The sequence below is a fragment of the Euphorbia lathyris genome, chromosome 8 (assembly GCF_963576675.1).
Source record: "Euphorbia lathyris chromosome 8, ddEupLath1.1, whole genome shotgun sequence".
Taxonomy (NCBI): domain Eukaryota; kingdom Viridiplantae; phylum Streptophyta; class Magnoliopsida; order Malpighiales; family Euphorbiaceae; genus Euphorbia; species Euphorbia lathyris.
In genome coordinates this window covers 28,327,661-28,343,853 of record NC_088917.1, presented here as the reverse complement: position 1 = coordinate 28,343,853, position 16,193 = coordinate 28,327,661, and the positions used below count along the sequence as shown (strand labels likewise).

At 40.6% G+C, this 16,193-nt stretch overlaps 1 protein-coding gene across 1 annotated transcript; it reads right to left on the bottom strand.

Moving 5' to 3' along the window:
• Nucleotides 1-670: 670 nt before the first annotated feature.
• On the bottom strand, nt 671-2,518 carry LOC136202414 (protein ALP1-like). The gene has a single exon (XM_065993016.1). The coding sequence runs from the start codon at nt 2,396-2,398 to the stop codon at nt 830-832; it is 1,569 nt and encodes a 522-aa protein (XP_065849088.1). The 5' UTR covers nt 2,399-2,518; the 3' UTR covers nt 671-829.
• Nucleotides 2,519-16,193: the final 13,675 nt, after the last annotated feature.

Sequence of the window (16,193 nt, the reverse complement as noted above, 5' to 3'; positions counted from 1 at the left end):
ATGGAAAATGATTGATATTAATAAATAAATGTATAAAATTGATATTATCTAATTAAATGATGGTATTGCATAAGAAGTGTAATATAATTTCTCTTGATTTTCCTTTTCCTTCTAAATAGAACATTTCTATACTACAAAGCGTTTATAGTGAAAAAATAAAAAGGAGTTAGCTTAATATATTATTTATCCAAAAAACTTGATTGATTCCTGAAATTTCAAAGTATTCTGATAGTTTATGAACTTGCTTATTTATACATCTGTAAAACATTTCCTCTTTTATATTAGAACCTTATACCTCAATATTGGTCGTTTTACTTTTTTTAATACATTCCGTATGCAACTTACTTTTTTACCACCGAGTGGTTAGTTGACTGCATTTGTTCAATTGTAAAACATTTCTTCTTTTATATTAGAACCTCATACCCCAACTTTACTCGTTTTACTTTTCTAACACATTCATGCAACTTATTTATTTACCATTGAGTGGTTAGTTAATTGCATTTTAAGCAAGTTAAAAGGAGTTATTATCCAGATATTTTAAACAAGTTGAGAGACTATTGAAACACTTTAAAATTTCAAGACTAATAAAGTTTTTTTTTTTTTTTTTTGAATAAAAGTGTGGTACGGTATATTAAGCCTTCCAAAAAAGGAAAAAAAAAAACAAGTTGAATTTATGTAAATAAAAAAAGCATCCATTTATTTGTTAGATGAGTAAAACGAATATTTTACATGAACCCATCAAAAAAATGCAAATGATCATCATCCTCTAACTAGCACAATAAATAAATAAAAACAACAAAAAGAGTACAAATTGGAAGCAAGTCCAAGTCTATAGAAAAGAAGAAGAAGTTCCATGGTGCAACAAATTATGAGCAATGTTATCTCTAGCCAGAATAGCCGCCGGCGATCTCAACCCATTTTCCGCCACCATTTCATCATCATAAATCTCATACCTTTGCTCCTCCACAATTTCCTCATTCCTCATCTCACATATGTTATGCAAAACACAGCAAGCCCCAAGCACAACCGGCAAATCCTGCAGCTTCACTTCCGTCCTCTTCTGTAAACATGACCATCTCGATTTCAATCTCGCAAACGCCTCTTTACTTATCCTCTCAATTTCCCCAATTTTCACATTAAATCCATGCTGCGTCCATGTCAAATTCTGATGCGTATACGGAACTAAAACCCAATCCATCAATGGATACCCTGAATTCCCCACAATCCAAACATCCCTCAATGCCCCTCTGTTAGCTCTTTGATACAATGCCGACCTTTCTAGAACTTGATCATCCGGCATCGAACCAGGCCATCCGATGCACACATCGGTGAAAACTCCCCGGGGATCGACGACTCCTTGTACTGTGATTGAATACGACGTCTTTTGGTTTCTCTCTGTGTGTCTCTTGTTGAAATAAGCTGATACGCTGATTTTGGGGGCGATGATTGGGATATGCGTTGTGTACATTGATCCGCCGATGTTAGGGATTCCTGAAATTGATTCGTATTCCGATTTGATGTTCCTCATTTTCGATTCGTCTGGCCATTGGAGGAACTTCGGCATTAGGACTGTTTTGATTGCGGAGCAGACTTCCAGGACGAGTTTATGGCAAGTTGAAATCCCTAATCCGAACCTTTTTGAGACCAATCGTAATGGCTCACCGGTGGCTAATCTCCATATGCAGACGGCGACTCTTTGGCGTACGGGAATTGCGTCGCGTAACATTGTGTTCTTTTTAGTTACGGCGGAGTCTAATTCGTCGCAGATCATCTCGAATGTCGCTTTGCTCATTCGGAACGATTTCTTAAATTCCTCATCGGGGAAATCCGGGTGACTACACCGATCCCACCAGTCTTTTGACCTGTCTTTCACCCATAGCCGCCTTTGTTGACCTGACCCGCTAGCTCCGGCACCACCTCTCCGACCTGAATCAGCGGTGGCGGCGGCGGCTACATTGATATTATCACTCACCACCGTCGCAACCACAGAAGCGGAGCGCCGGGCTCGCTTTGTCCTAGAATGATCAATTTCATCCAAATTGGAGTAATGAATCTGCTGATTCGAATTAAAATCACTCATAACTTGAACTGATTTCCTGTAATTCGAATCGATAAACGCTTTATCTTGCTGAGTTTCAAAATCCCACTGATGCAATTCTTGCTTCTCCTCTTCATCAAGCATCATAATAGAAGCAAGAACATCCCGCAATGCAGATTTCGTCAAGCTCTCATCTTTCTGAAATGGTTTTTTGTTTCCTTTTTCTTCACCATGATCATCTTCTTCCCTCTTCCGCTTCGTACTATTAGTAGCAGCAGTAGTATTATCCATGTCCTGAAACAGAGAGTAGAAATGTGAAATCTCCTCTTGATTAAGAAATGGGAAAGACGAGATTTCCATAGAAATTGAAGTTTTAAGAGGGAATAATTCAAAATTCAGGTGTGAAATTGGGGATTCAGATTGGGTTTGAAAGAAATTAGGAGTTAAAGAAGTATATATATTAGGAGAAGCGTGTGGGCAAGTGTGAAAGCGGTTGAGGGGGACTGTGTTGGACGGTGAGTCGGACTTTGGGGGTATTATGTTAAGAGGTTTACGCGGTTAAAGGCAGTGGGGTTTTGATTTTAGCGAAAAAAGATGGGAGCTTTGCTTTGCGTTGTTTAAGAAGAGACACGGTGAAATGAGTAAAGGAGGAAAGTTAAGTGTGTGGAAGCTTCCTTAAAAATGTGTTCGAGGCATCATAGAATTTCTTCAAGGGGGTATGACTGTAATTTCAACTTCTTATTTTTTTTTATTCTTCTTCTACTCTCAATGGAAATTTTCGTTTTTATTTTATTTTATTCCTTATGTAGTTAAATTAGGTAAGCATAAATAAACAAGGTCAAAGGGATCAGACCCCGGCTAATCTGTTTCGATGTTTAAGTCTATTTTGGGGGAAGATTTGAGGATAAATATAAGAGTAAATCAAAACTACAATGTAAACTTAATGAATGAATGAGATTGGTGTTTTCTTGAGATGTGTCTTGCTGTATTTATATTGTGATCGAGTTGTAGAAGACGATCATAAGCTTAGGAACGGGACGTGCTACGCAGGGGCGGAGCCAGCCTGGTCTCGGGAGGAGGGGGGGCGGGGCGGAGCCCTCCCGGCCACCGGCTCTGCTCTTGAGTATTTATCATTTAGTCCAGGTAGCCCCCCCCCCCTCTATTTTTACGCTGGACACTTTTAGCAATCACACTGTCACACACTTTTAATGTTTTAGTGAACACACCAAAACGATGGTGTGTTCGCTAAAACATTAAAAATGTCAAATGCGAAAAGAGTAAACGCATTTAATTTTCTATTAATTCAATGCTAGTTTTTAAAAAATTATAACATTTGTATAGTTTTAAGGCATTGACGGTGTGTTCGTTAAAATATTAAAAATGTCCAACGTGAAAAGAATAAACATATTTAATTTTCTATTAGTTAAATGATAGTTTCTAAAAAATGATAACATTTTTACAGTTTTAACGCGTTGGAGGCTAAAATTTTTTTGCCCAACCCTAACATGCTGGACTTTGAAATTTTACCTTAACTCCATGGCTAAATTTAGCCCCCCCAAATCTAAATTCCTAGCTCCGCCACTGGTGCTACGTGTCACCTGTTAATAGGTGAACATGCACCCGTATATCATAGCTTAGTATCCTTTAAGTCCACTAGGCTCATGATTTATGGGATCGAGCGTGATTATTGTAGTGAGTGGATCATTGACGGGGTTTTTGGAAACTTTTCGAGCGAAGACCTCTAAGATGAGGTCATATTGAACAGCTTCGTTGCAGATGTATTCTCTTTTCCGACTGATGGTTCGGGTTTCGTAGGTATCATGTGGACGTGTTTATATTCATGTGATATGAATTCCATTTTTTTTTGAAATTTTTAAGGAGTGTTTATTTCAACTTTTTAGATCAGTTTTGAACATTTCACTCCAAACAGCAGAAAATATATTATTTAGTTAGGTTTATAAAACAACTTTTACCCCACAGCGCAAAAACTCATCTTTTGAAAATATCGCTGTATTTGTTTAATTTTGAAAAATTGTTCTTTTTAATTTTACAAAAACACATTTCTTTTTTTAATGTTATCCATATCTTTATTATTATTGTTTAAAGAATAAGGTTTTGTTTCGCTTAATAAATTATTGTTTTTAATTATTTTTATTAATTTATATATTATATTTTTTTATTTTTATAATTTATTTATTAATTAATTTAAAATATATACATATTAAAATTTTTATATAATAACAATAATAGTTTATCATGATTTTACCAAATATTTATAGTTAAATAAATATCTTATTACTTTTTCTAAATGTTTCTTGGAGCCAAATTTATCTACATATTGGATAATTTTGCTTTCAAACTCCGCCTGTGAGGGTCACTTGGTGGCCTTTACAGCCGGTCCCAAGCCCGGACAAAGGAGGAGGGTTGCGGTAGGTTTGTGGCGGCCAGCGTAAAACTTAGCCACATCTTATGACATGAACCATAATATAAATATCGTTGGGGCGTTCCCTACTCAGCGACGCGCTGCACTTCCTAGACCCAGGTGTAGTGATAAATGTGAAAGGGTTGCTAGTTGGAGATAAGGATATCAAGGAATGATGGAGGTCCTATTTTGATGACTTATTTAATGAAGATCGCAGACAAGATGTTGGAGATATAAGTATCCATCACGATATGATAAATCATGAATGCCTGTGGAGAATTCAAAAGGGTGAAGTCAAAATGGCATTAAGTAAGATGAGAAGAAAGCAGTAGGACCTAATGGCATCCCTATTGAGATTTGGAGATGTATGGGAGAAAGAGGAATCGAATGGTTGACGACGTTCTTCAACAAAATTTGGAGAAACAATAAGATGCCATCAGAATGGAGGAAAAGTATCTTGATCCCTTTGTATAAGAACAAAGGCGATGTCCAAGATTGTGCCAACTATCGGGGAATCAAATTAATGAGTCACATTATGAAACTTTGGGAGCGAGTGATCGAACAAAGGCTAAGAAGGACGGTGAAGATCTCGGAAAACCAGTTTGGCTTTATACTGGGAAGATCAACTATGGAAACCATCCATCTAATGAGACAATTAATGGAGCACTATCGAAATAAGAAGAAAGACTTGCATATGGTTTTCATTGACTTGGAGAAAGCATATGATAAGGTACTAAGGGAAGTACTTTGGTGGGCCTTGATAAGGAAAGGTATTTCGCGGAAATATATTGACATCATAAAGGACATGTATGAGGGAGCATGCACGAGTGTACGTACTAATGTTGGAAAGACTGAAGAGTTTCCTATCACGATTGGAGTGTTGAAACTCCTTTCCATATAATTTTGATTTGACAAAATTGTTTAAGTATAACTTAAAATACATATTCTAAACACACTAAGTTTAAATGCTTTGATTTATTCTACTAATATGTTTGTTCAATGTTGAGTTAAAACTATTATAAGATATAAGGATAAAAAGGCCCAATCCCAATACGGAAGCCAAGGCCCAAGTCAAACAACTCAGTACACTCGGCCCGTGTATGTCAAGACGTTGCCGTTTTGAACAAAACGCAACTCAGCAAACGGAAGGATCTAGAAGACCTTCGGGAACAACTTCAAGATGAAGCTGCTGAGTAGTCTCGACAAACGTACAAGACAGCAACTGACGAAGGAAAACTTCCAGACAAAGTGTTTCCTCTTTTGGCAAAGTTCAGACGACACAGTATGCTGTCCAGTTGACCTTACCATAAAAGGAGAGACCATTTGCTGAGCTGACCGAGGACAGAAGATACACGATTGTGATTGGCCGAGAGCTCTGAGCAAGTCAGGATGACAACGACATATAGCCGTTTCCCTCCAACGGTTATTTCGAAATTCGAAATGACCAATGCCCAGACGTCTCTATAAATAGTGCCATCACAAGCTTCATTCTACACAGAACTTGATCAAGCCATTACGCTGACCAAATCTCTACAAGTTCTGCAAGCAAGAAGCAAAAGCAAAAATTCTTACACTACATTTCTCATATCTGTGTAAAAGTCTAGAGTGATTGTAAATCGTCTAAAGTGTCTTAGCACATCTTTGTATTAGGACAAAACACTTATCATTTCTAGAGATAGAAAGGAGAGGCTGAGTACTCGGTTTTAAGTACTCAGCGGAGAGATTAGGATTGAGTAGAAGTATAGAGGAAGGTACTCTTGTCATACTCAATTGCTGATATTGTAAAAGGTTTGAGGCTCTACCTTTAAAGAGCTCAGTAGAGTATTTGAAATCTCGGAACGTGTTCCGGGGATAGGACGTAGGCTTAGAAGAAGCCGAACCTGGATAAATCTGCTGAGTGAAGTATTTCTTACCTTAACTCCTTATTTATATTGCTTGCTTTAAATAATCAAAACTGACCAAGTAAAAAGGTCAAGTTGAGTTGTGCACGTTGAACGTCTGAGCTCAGGAATAGACTCTAAGTGCTATTTCCTGACTCAAGCTAAGAAACTGACCTAGTCACCTGTTGACTAAGCCAGTATCTTATTGTTTACTCAGCGCCGCTGTTCAAATCTTTTTCTTTAGAAAAAGAAGTCTGCCTAAATTGCAAAAAGTTTAAATAGTTCCTAACCCCCCCTTGGAACTATACTTGCAACTAAACAAGGGACCAACAAGTGGTATCAGAGCCCTAAAAGCTCACTTTAAAAGGACTAACAACCTTGAGCTGATCCCTACCATGTGCGAAAACAGCACTCGGTTTCTCCCTGGAAACCAAACAACTCAAATACTGCCTGAGGGGCTGTCCATTACTAGGCCTCCCCTATTCTTCGGGTCAAACTATACCTTCTGGAAGAATAGGATGAAGAACTTCATTCAGGCTACAAACATGAGTGCCTGGCTATCCATAGTCCAAGGCCCGTTTGTACCTGTCGAGGTTGTGGCTGGCCAAACAGTTATAAAAGCTGAGGCCAAATGGACAGAGGATGATCTTAAGAAGCTTCAAAACCATGCTTCGGCTATCAATATGCTTCACTGTGCGCTCGATGCTGCAGAATATAACAAAATCTCAGGTTGTGAGTCGGCGCAAGAGATCTGGAAAAAGCTGGAAGTCACCTACGAGGGAACAAACAAAGTAAAAGAATCCAAGGTGAATCAGCAGATGAGACTGTACGAGCTGTTCGAGATGAACAATGATGAGGGCATTTCAGACATGAACGCAAGGTTCACCAACATCATTAATGAGCTCAAGAGACTTGGGAAAATCTTCACTGAGGAAGAACAAGTCAAAAAGATACTCAGGAGTCTTCCTAAAGACTGGCAAGCAAAGAAGACAGTAGTTGAGGAAGCTCAGGATTTAACCACCTACAAATATGACGAACTCATCGGTTCATTGCTGACCCATGAGATATCCATGAAAAACTTTGAGGTGAAGGAAAAATTTGAAGACAAGAAGCAGAAGTCACTTGTCATGAAAGCTGACTCCACTGACGGGAGTTCAACTGATGATGAGGAGATGGCTATGTTCACAAGGAAGATGAAAAGGCTATTCAAGAAGAGTGACAAATACTCTAAAAAGCCTTACAGAAAGTTTGATAAGTATAAGGCTGACTCAAGTGACAGCAAATACAGAAAGGGCAGCTCAAAGCCCATTACATGCTTTGAGTGCCATCAAACTGGCCACATTAAGTCAAACTGCCCCACGCTGAGAAAAGACAAGAAAAGTGGGAAGAAAGCAATGGTGGCTACTTGGAGCGATAGCGATGAGTCTTCATCCACAGAAACTGAGGCCACCGAGTCAGCGAAGATATGCTTCATGGCTGACGAACTTGCTGAGCCATGCGTCTCTGAGCATGCTGACCCATCCATCGCATCAGATGATGAGGAACAATCAAATGAGGTAATTTCTCTTCCCCAGCTCAGAAACGATATGGTTAATGCCCTGAGTGATCTCTATACACTTGTCAAGAAGTGTAATAAGAAAGTTAGAGCACTCAGCAGGCGCTGTGACGAAGTGGAAGAGGTCAAACTGAGTGACCTCAGATACCTTCTTCAGGACAATTTGACTCTGCATGATAACATGAAGATCATGCATGAGTATGTCTCTGAAGTCCAGACAGTTTCAAAGAAACTGAGGAAGGACGTCACAACCATCCAGAACCAACTAAAGGTTCCAAATAAAAATAACATTCCTCTGAGAACTCAGTACCAAGGTACTCGGCAGAGATGGAATCCCCAGCGAAAAGTCCAGTGTGACTTTTGTGGGAAGTTAGGACACACCACCAAGGTGTGCTGGCACGCTCAGCACTGGGGTGCTGACAAGTCAGTAAAAAATCCTAAACAGAAGGTCAGTTGTGACTTCTGTGGAAAGAATGGCCATACTGTCTATGTATGCCGCCATAAAATAAAGTATGATGCTATACCTGTTGCACCTAACAAGTCAGGACCCAAAAAGAATTGGGTACCTAAAAGTAACTAGTTACAATGCAGGTAAGCCTGAGATGTGCCGAGAAGTCAAAGATGTGGTATATTGACAGCGCATGCTCAAGGCATATGACGGGTGATGAAACTCAGTTCATCACGTTTGAACGTAAACGAGGAGGGAGCGTAAGTTTTGGAGACAACAAGAAGGGTAAGATAGTAGGCTCAGGAACCATCGGAGGTAATCCTACTATTGAATCTGTCTCCCTAGTCAGCGGACTCAAATATAACTTACTCAGCGTAGCTCAGCTATGTGACAATGGGAGAAAAGTTATATTTGATGTTACTGGATGTAAAATATACGAGGGTAAAACAAATGAGTTAATTTTAACTGCCCCTCGGATAGATAATGTCTTTATGCTAGACTTAGAGAAAAAGTTTTCAAAAACTGTGTGCTTAGTAACAAAGGAAGAAAATTCCTGGCTATGGCACAGGAGACTTGGTCATGTAAGCATGGACCTCCTGGCCAAACTAGCAAGAAAGCAATTGGTTGAGGGACTGCCCGAACTTAAATTTCAAAAAGATCAATTATGCCACGCTTACCAAGCTGGAAAACAAACCAAACAATCTTTTCACAGTAAAAACATTGTCTCAACTAAACGTCCGTTAGAGTTGCTACACTTGGATCTCTTTGGTCCAGTCCAGCCGCTGAGTCTGGGTGGAAGAAGATTTTCCTTGGTCATTGTAGATGACTTCTCTCGGTATACGTGGGTTATCTTGCTGACCAGCAAGGATGAGACCTTTGAGACATTTTCAAATTTGGTTAGAAAAATTGAAAATGAAAAAGACCTAAAATTAGATCATATCCGTAGTGATAACGGTGGAGAATTCAAAAACCAAAAGTTTATTGAATTCTGTGAAGCCAGCGGCATTGACCACAATTTTTCTGCTCCTAGAACACCTCAGCAAAATGGGGTTGTGGAAAGGAAGAACAAAACTCTAGTTGAAATAGCCAGGACAATGCTGGATGAGCATAGGCTTCCAAAGTATTTTTGGGGAGAGGCTGTTAACACAGCATGCTATATTCTTAATAGGGCTCTAGTTAGACCTATATTAAAGAAAACCCCTTATGAACTTTGGAAAGGACGAAAGCCCAATATTGGATACTTTCGTGCCTTTGGCTGTAGATGTTTTATTTTAAATACCAAATATAGCTTAGCAAAGTTTGATTCAAAAGCTGATGAGGCTATCTTTTTGGGCTACTCAACAAACAACAAAGCATACAGAGTTTTTAATAAGCGAACTCAAGTGTTAGAAGAGTCAATACATGTAGAGTTCGATGAAACTGACCCTGCAGGTAGATACAAGCCGCTGACTGAAGATGATCCAAACTCAGTAACCATCGCTGACCCAGAACCAGCTACTAAGTCATTCACGAAAAGGCTGACCAAGAGTAAGAGTGAACCTAAGATTACTTTTACTGACCCATCTACTTCTGCAGAGATTGTTGAAACAGGAACAGCACAAGACATGAATCTACCCAAAGAAATAAGGATTCCAGGAGGGCACTCCGAAAGTGCAATCCTTGATTCTGCTGGGAATACCCTGATGACGAGGAATCAACTCAGGAAGTACCTCAGCAATGTTGCTTTCGTCTCAGTATAAGAACCGAAGAATTTCGCTGAAGCTGAGTATGATGAATTCTGGATGAACGCAATGCAAGAGGAGCTCGATCAATTTCGAAGAAATGATGTATGGGAGTTAGTGCCTCATCCAAAGAGTCAAAAGACCATCGGAACAAGATGGGTCTTCAGGAACAAGATGGACGAACAAGGAAACGTAGTCAGGAACAAAGCAAGGCTTGTAGCTCAGGGCTACAGTCAGCAAGAAGGTATAGACTACGGTGAGACCTTTGCCCCAGTGGCAAGGCTAGAGGCAACTAGAATATTATGTGCATATGCATCTTACATGAATTTTAAATTATTCCAAATGGATGTCAAAAGTGCATTTCTTAATGGAGTTATAAACGAGGAGGTTTATGTAAATCAACCTCCAGGTTTTGAGGACCCTAAGTTCCCAAACCATGTTTACAAACTCAAAAAGGCTCTGTACGGCCTCAAGCAAGCACCACGTGCTTGGTACGAGAGGCTGACCAGTTTCCTGCTGACTAGAAATTACGTCAGGGGCAAAGCTGATACAACCTTATTCATTAAGAAAAATGGTAAAGATACCCTGCTGGCCCAAATTTATGTTGATGATATAATATTTGGTGCAACTAACGAATCAATGTGCAAGGAGTTTAGCAAACAAATGCAGACTGAGTTTGAAATGTCTATGATGGGAGAACTCAACTTCTTCCTCGGTCTTCAAATTAAACAAGGAAAGAATGGCATCTTCATCAGTCAAGCCAAATATGCCAAAGAGATCTTAAAGAAATATGACTTGGAAAATTGCAAGCCAATATCCACTCCTATGGGCACTGACACTGTCCTCTACGCTGATGAGAATGGTAAGTCAGTAGACAGCAAGTTATATCGAGGTATGATAGGCTCTCCACTTTACTTAACAGCCAGTAGACCGGACATTCAGTTTTCAGTATGCTACTGTGCTAGATATCAATCTAATCCTAAGGAATCTCATTACATTGCTGTAAAAAGAATCCTTAGATATTTGCAAAGCTCAGTGAACGCAGGTTTGTGGTATCCAAATACTCATGATTTTACACTTATCGGATACACTGACGCTGACTATGGACGAGATAAGCTGGAACGTAAAAGCACCTCTGGAGGATGTCACTTCTTAGGAAGCTGTCTTGTATCCTGGTTCAGCAAAAAGTAGGCGTCAGTAGCCTTGTCCACCACTGAAGCCGAGTACATTGCTGCTGGTCATTGTGTTGCTCAAGTCCTATGGATCAAGCAACAACTTGAAGATTATGGTGTTCAAACGAAGACAATTGAGGTCAAATGTGACAACAAAAGTGCAATTGATCTGTCCAAGAACCCAATTCAACACAGCAGAATGAAGCATGTCAGCATCAGACATCACTTCATTAGAGACCATGTACTCAAGGGTGAGATCAAGCTGACCTTTGTCCCAACGGACGAACAGCTTGCGGATATCTTGACGAAGCCACTGGCTCGTGAGCAGTTCAGCATACTGAGAGAAGCAATTGGTATGTTTAATCCTCTTCAGTGAATTCCTGTGCTAAATGAATATGAATGCTGAGTGAATTACATACTGAATGATTTATTGTTTGCTGAGTTACTCATCGGAACTGTCTGAATATACAATAACTGAGTAAAACTTGCATATTGAGTAAATTAGTTTAGAACTTGAACTTAAAATCATCCTTAAATACTGCACTGACCACTCAGAATATCAAACGCTTGACATTCTAAATACTGAGTGATTAATCCGTTAGCATAAATGCAAAGCACGCGTATAGCCTAGGATGACGTATTCGCCGTAATGTGTCATAAATGCCAGGATCGTTGTCGGTACATGATCCCAAGGCAAAACTGACACATGGATTCGATTAAGATCCACACCGTTCAATTCGTCTATAAATTATGGGTATTTCCCCATCTTTTACTCTTTACGCTTAATCAATTCTTAAGGCAAAGAAATCACTTAGAACTTCTTTTCTCTCAAATTCCTCTAATTCCTCCATCTTCGAAGAATGACTAAGTTATCTTTCAAAGTCTCCGGTGCCGGCCACCAAAGGTCCAGCTCCGATGAACCTTCACAAAACCCTTCTACACCGAGCAAGGGTAAAACTGGCCAAACTTCTGGCAAAGAGAAAGCTGTTAAGATCAGGACCTACTCCAAGGTCTTCGACAATATATCTGAATGGAAGGTAGAACCCTCCAGATGGGTTTCGGAGCACTTTGTACAGAACGAACAGCCATTTGCCGAATGGATAGCAAAGAACGAATGGACTAGGCTGTTCTCGGTCAGGGATGAGACCTATCCTGACCTAGTAAGATAATTTTACCACAACCTCAAGGTTGCCAGTGACTCCGCCGACTACCTAAGCACTGAAGTAAAAGGGAAAACCATCTTCATCAACCCTCTGTACATAGGAAATCTCCTCCAGCTCAAAACTGAGGGAGTAAGGCTGAGGAAGTCAGGAGATCAGGACAAAACCAACTACGTCCATACCTTCTACAAACCTGAGGGTCACTCAGGCGAGATCTCAGCATCTTCAATGGGACAGCACCAGAAGATGGCTCACTACCTGCTGAGCTATTTCATTTACCCAAAGATCAACTGCACTACATCAGCAACCAACTTTGAACAGTGCTTCATATGGCACATGCTGACGTACACCGCCATCAACATGCCAGTCTTCCTAGTTGCTGGGTTCCTACGCAGCATGGGTACACTGAGGTTGGGATCAATCATCACCAGGATCCTCATCGACCACAAGATTGACCTCGAAGGTGAGGAATCTTTCAGAGGAACCGAAATCACAGCTGCCTCGCTGAGGGCACTGAAATATGGGCAGCCCCTGAAGAAAGGAAAAGCTGCTGCTGCTGCTGGCCAAGCTGGCCAAACCGAGGAAACTGTTGCTGAGCCTAAGAAAGGACGAAGAACTAAGGCCCCAGCTTCTCGCAAGAGAAAGTCTGCTGAGACTCCTTCATCGAATGTTGAGTCTCCTGCAAAGAAGCAGAAGTCAGCTGGAAAGTCAGCTGAAAAGAGACACAGGCAAGATGAGCCTGTAACTGAGAAAGCTGCTGAGCTACCTCAGAAGAAGCAAAAGACTTCAACACTGGCACCTCTGGACGTTATACCAACCGACTTTATCGTACCGAGTGATTCTCATTTCACTCAATGCCAGGGTACTGATGCTGAGGAAACTGAGGTCCAGTTAGATGACCACTTCATCTCCCAAGTTGAGGAAGAACTTGATGGAGACAGCACTGCTGAAGAAGAAGTTGAAGCCAGCGGTCAGGATGACACTGAGGAGTCTGAAGAGTATGACAGTGAAATTGAGGTTGAAAATGCTAACACTGGGTTAGAGTGTGGAGCTGTGCAAACTGACACCGAGTTAGCTGCTGGAGTTGAGCAAGTTGAGCAAGCTGACCAGACCCATACTGAGCACAAGGAACCTTCTCCTACTCACTTAGAATAACCTGCTCATCATACCACTCCACCGCGTAGAAGGTGAACGCTGGTTAAGGCCAGTGAGAAAATGGTCAGTGAGCCTCTTGTGCAATCACCATCTATTCCTGAACTTGTCCTCTCCAAGACAACAAAGGATCCTTCTACCGTCAAATTAAAATGTTTCAAACGGCCCTCAACTTCCTCTACTACAACGCCGTTGGAAAAACAAGCCTCTGTTTCTTCTCAACAGGAACATGCCGAGCATACCACTTCCACCACTTCAACAAGTCAGGTTGAACCAAGCACTGTCCATGCTGTTTCCTCAAGCATGGTGCTGACTCCTCATCCTTCTGCCGTCAGCACAGACAGTGTTCGGGTTATGACTTCCATCACCAACCTCTCTGCTGATCAATGAACCTTACCTCCAACTCAAGTGCAGATTGAGCCAAGTCATCCAGTCACTGACCAGGGTACTCCTTTCACTCCACTTTCTTCTGGTCATACTGATGTACATCGGGATGCCACTGAGTCCGGCAAAAAGCTCCTTGACTCAGTGCAAGCACTCATCCACGATCTTCAACATTCCGCTTCGCCTGCTGCTGGATCTTCAATTCCTGACGCAACTCAGCTCTCCCAAGTCACTCTACTTCTCAATGAAGTCAAGGGACTCAAGGATCTGCTGAATGTCGTCTTGTCACTCCAAGCCCAGCAAGCTAAGCAGGATTCACTTGCCAAGTTGGCAGAGATACAGCTGTCAACAATTCAACACCTGAACTCACTCCATCAACAAGTTCAGAAGTTGTCTGCCGTGAACACTGACTACGCCACTTCCTCAGAACTCAATATGCTTTTTGCTCAGCTTCATACTGAGCAACTTAAGACAAATGAGCAAATGGTGTCCTATAGTCAGTGCTCAGTCGAGCAAATCGGTGAGGCCATCAGGCTACTTAACCTCAACAAGCAAGAGATGGGTACTGACGCTTTGAAGCAGGATGAGTTGCTGTCTCTCGCACAGCAATCTTTCAACCACATCCGTCATAATAATATCCAGCGTCATCATTATGACTCAGCTCTCTTGAAAACCTTCCACCAAGTCTTTGCTGGCCTCTCTGAAGCTCTCATCTGGCAAGCCAAAGCCTAAGCCTTCAGTGTAAATATGCTCAGTGCTGCTGATCTTCATATACCAGTCGAAGTATCAGCTGATGGAGTTGCCATTTTTGATGGCGTCAATGAAAGTGCTGACAAACTAAAAGAGCTTTCACAAGAACTGACTCACGCTGTCTTAATTGATGCGTTTAAGCTCCCTGAAGTTGACAAAACGGGGGAGAAAGCGCAAGCTGCTAGAGCTCAGCATGAGCAACGTCAGTACGAGCGAAGTCAGTCACAGGGCAAGAAAAAGAAATAGATAGGCTAGGTCTTAACATTTGTAATCTATGTGCTATGTTTATTTCTTTTGCTGTGTAACTGCTGTGACCTCTTTCAACTTATATATCATACTTACTTTTCTTATTCAAATACTGAGTTATGATATATGCTAATAAGTACTGAGTTATTATGTATCTTCATTTATATCAGCTTTGTTTAACACTTATAATATTTATTGACTAAATGATATGCTGACAACATGTTTGACATGAACCTATACACTTATGAAATATTCTGATAAGAACTCATTGAACAACAAATTACTCAGCACACTCTATATGACTAAACCTTCCGCTTTATACTGAGTAAATAGAATATGTTGAAATAGCTGACCTATATCTGAAAACTGACCTTAGACTTACTCATTTAAATACTTAAATTCTTAAGTAAAACTAAGTCAGTAGCTCAACCCTTGCGGGGGAGTTTGCTAAATTATACTAGGTCAACTATCATGGGGGAGCTCATACTGAGTTCCTTGCTGAATAGTTTTGCCAACATCAAAATGGGGGAGTTTGTTGAAACACCTTTCCACATAATTTTGATTTGACAAAATTGTTTAAGTATAACTTAAAATACATATTCTAAACACACTAAGTTTAAATGCTTTGATTTATTCTACTAATGTGTTTGTTCAATGTTGAGTTAAAACTGTTATAAGATATAAGGATAAAAAGGCCCAAGCCCAATACGGAAGCCAAGGCCCAAGTCAAACAACTCAGTACACTCGGCCCGCGTATGTCAAGACGTTGCCGTTTTGAACAAAACGCAACTCAGCAAACGGAAGGATCTAGAAGACCTTCGGGAACAACTTCAAGATGAAGCTGCTGAGTAGTCTCGACAAACGTACAAGACAGCAGCTGACGAAGGAAAACTTCCAGACAAAGTGTTTCCTCTTTTGGCAAAGTTCAGACGACACAGTATGCTGTCCAGTTGACCTTACCATAAAAGGAGAGACCATTTGCTGAGCTGACCGAGGACAGAAGATACACGATTGTGATTGGTCGAGAGCTCTGAGCAAGTCAGGATGACAACGACATATAGCCGTTTCCCTCCAACGGTTATTTCAAAATTCGAAATGACCAATGCCTAGATGTCTCTATAAATAGTGCCATCACAAGCTTCATTCTACACAGAACTTGATCAAGCCATTACGCTGACCAAATCTCTACAAGTTCTGCAAGCAAGAAGCAAAAGCAAAAATTCTTACACTACATTTCTCATATCTGTGTAAAAGTCTAGAGTGAT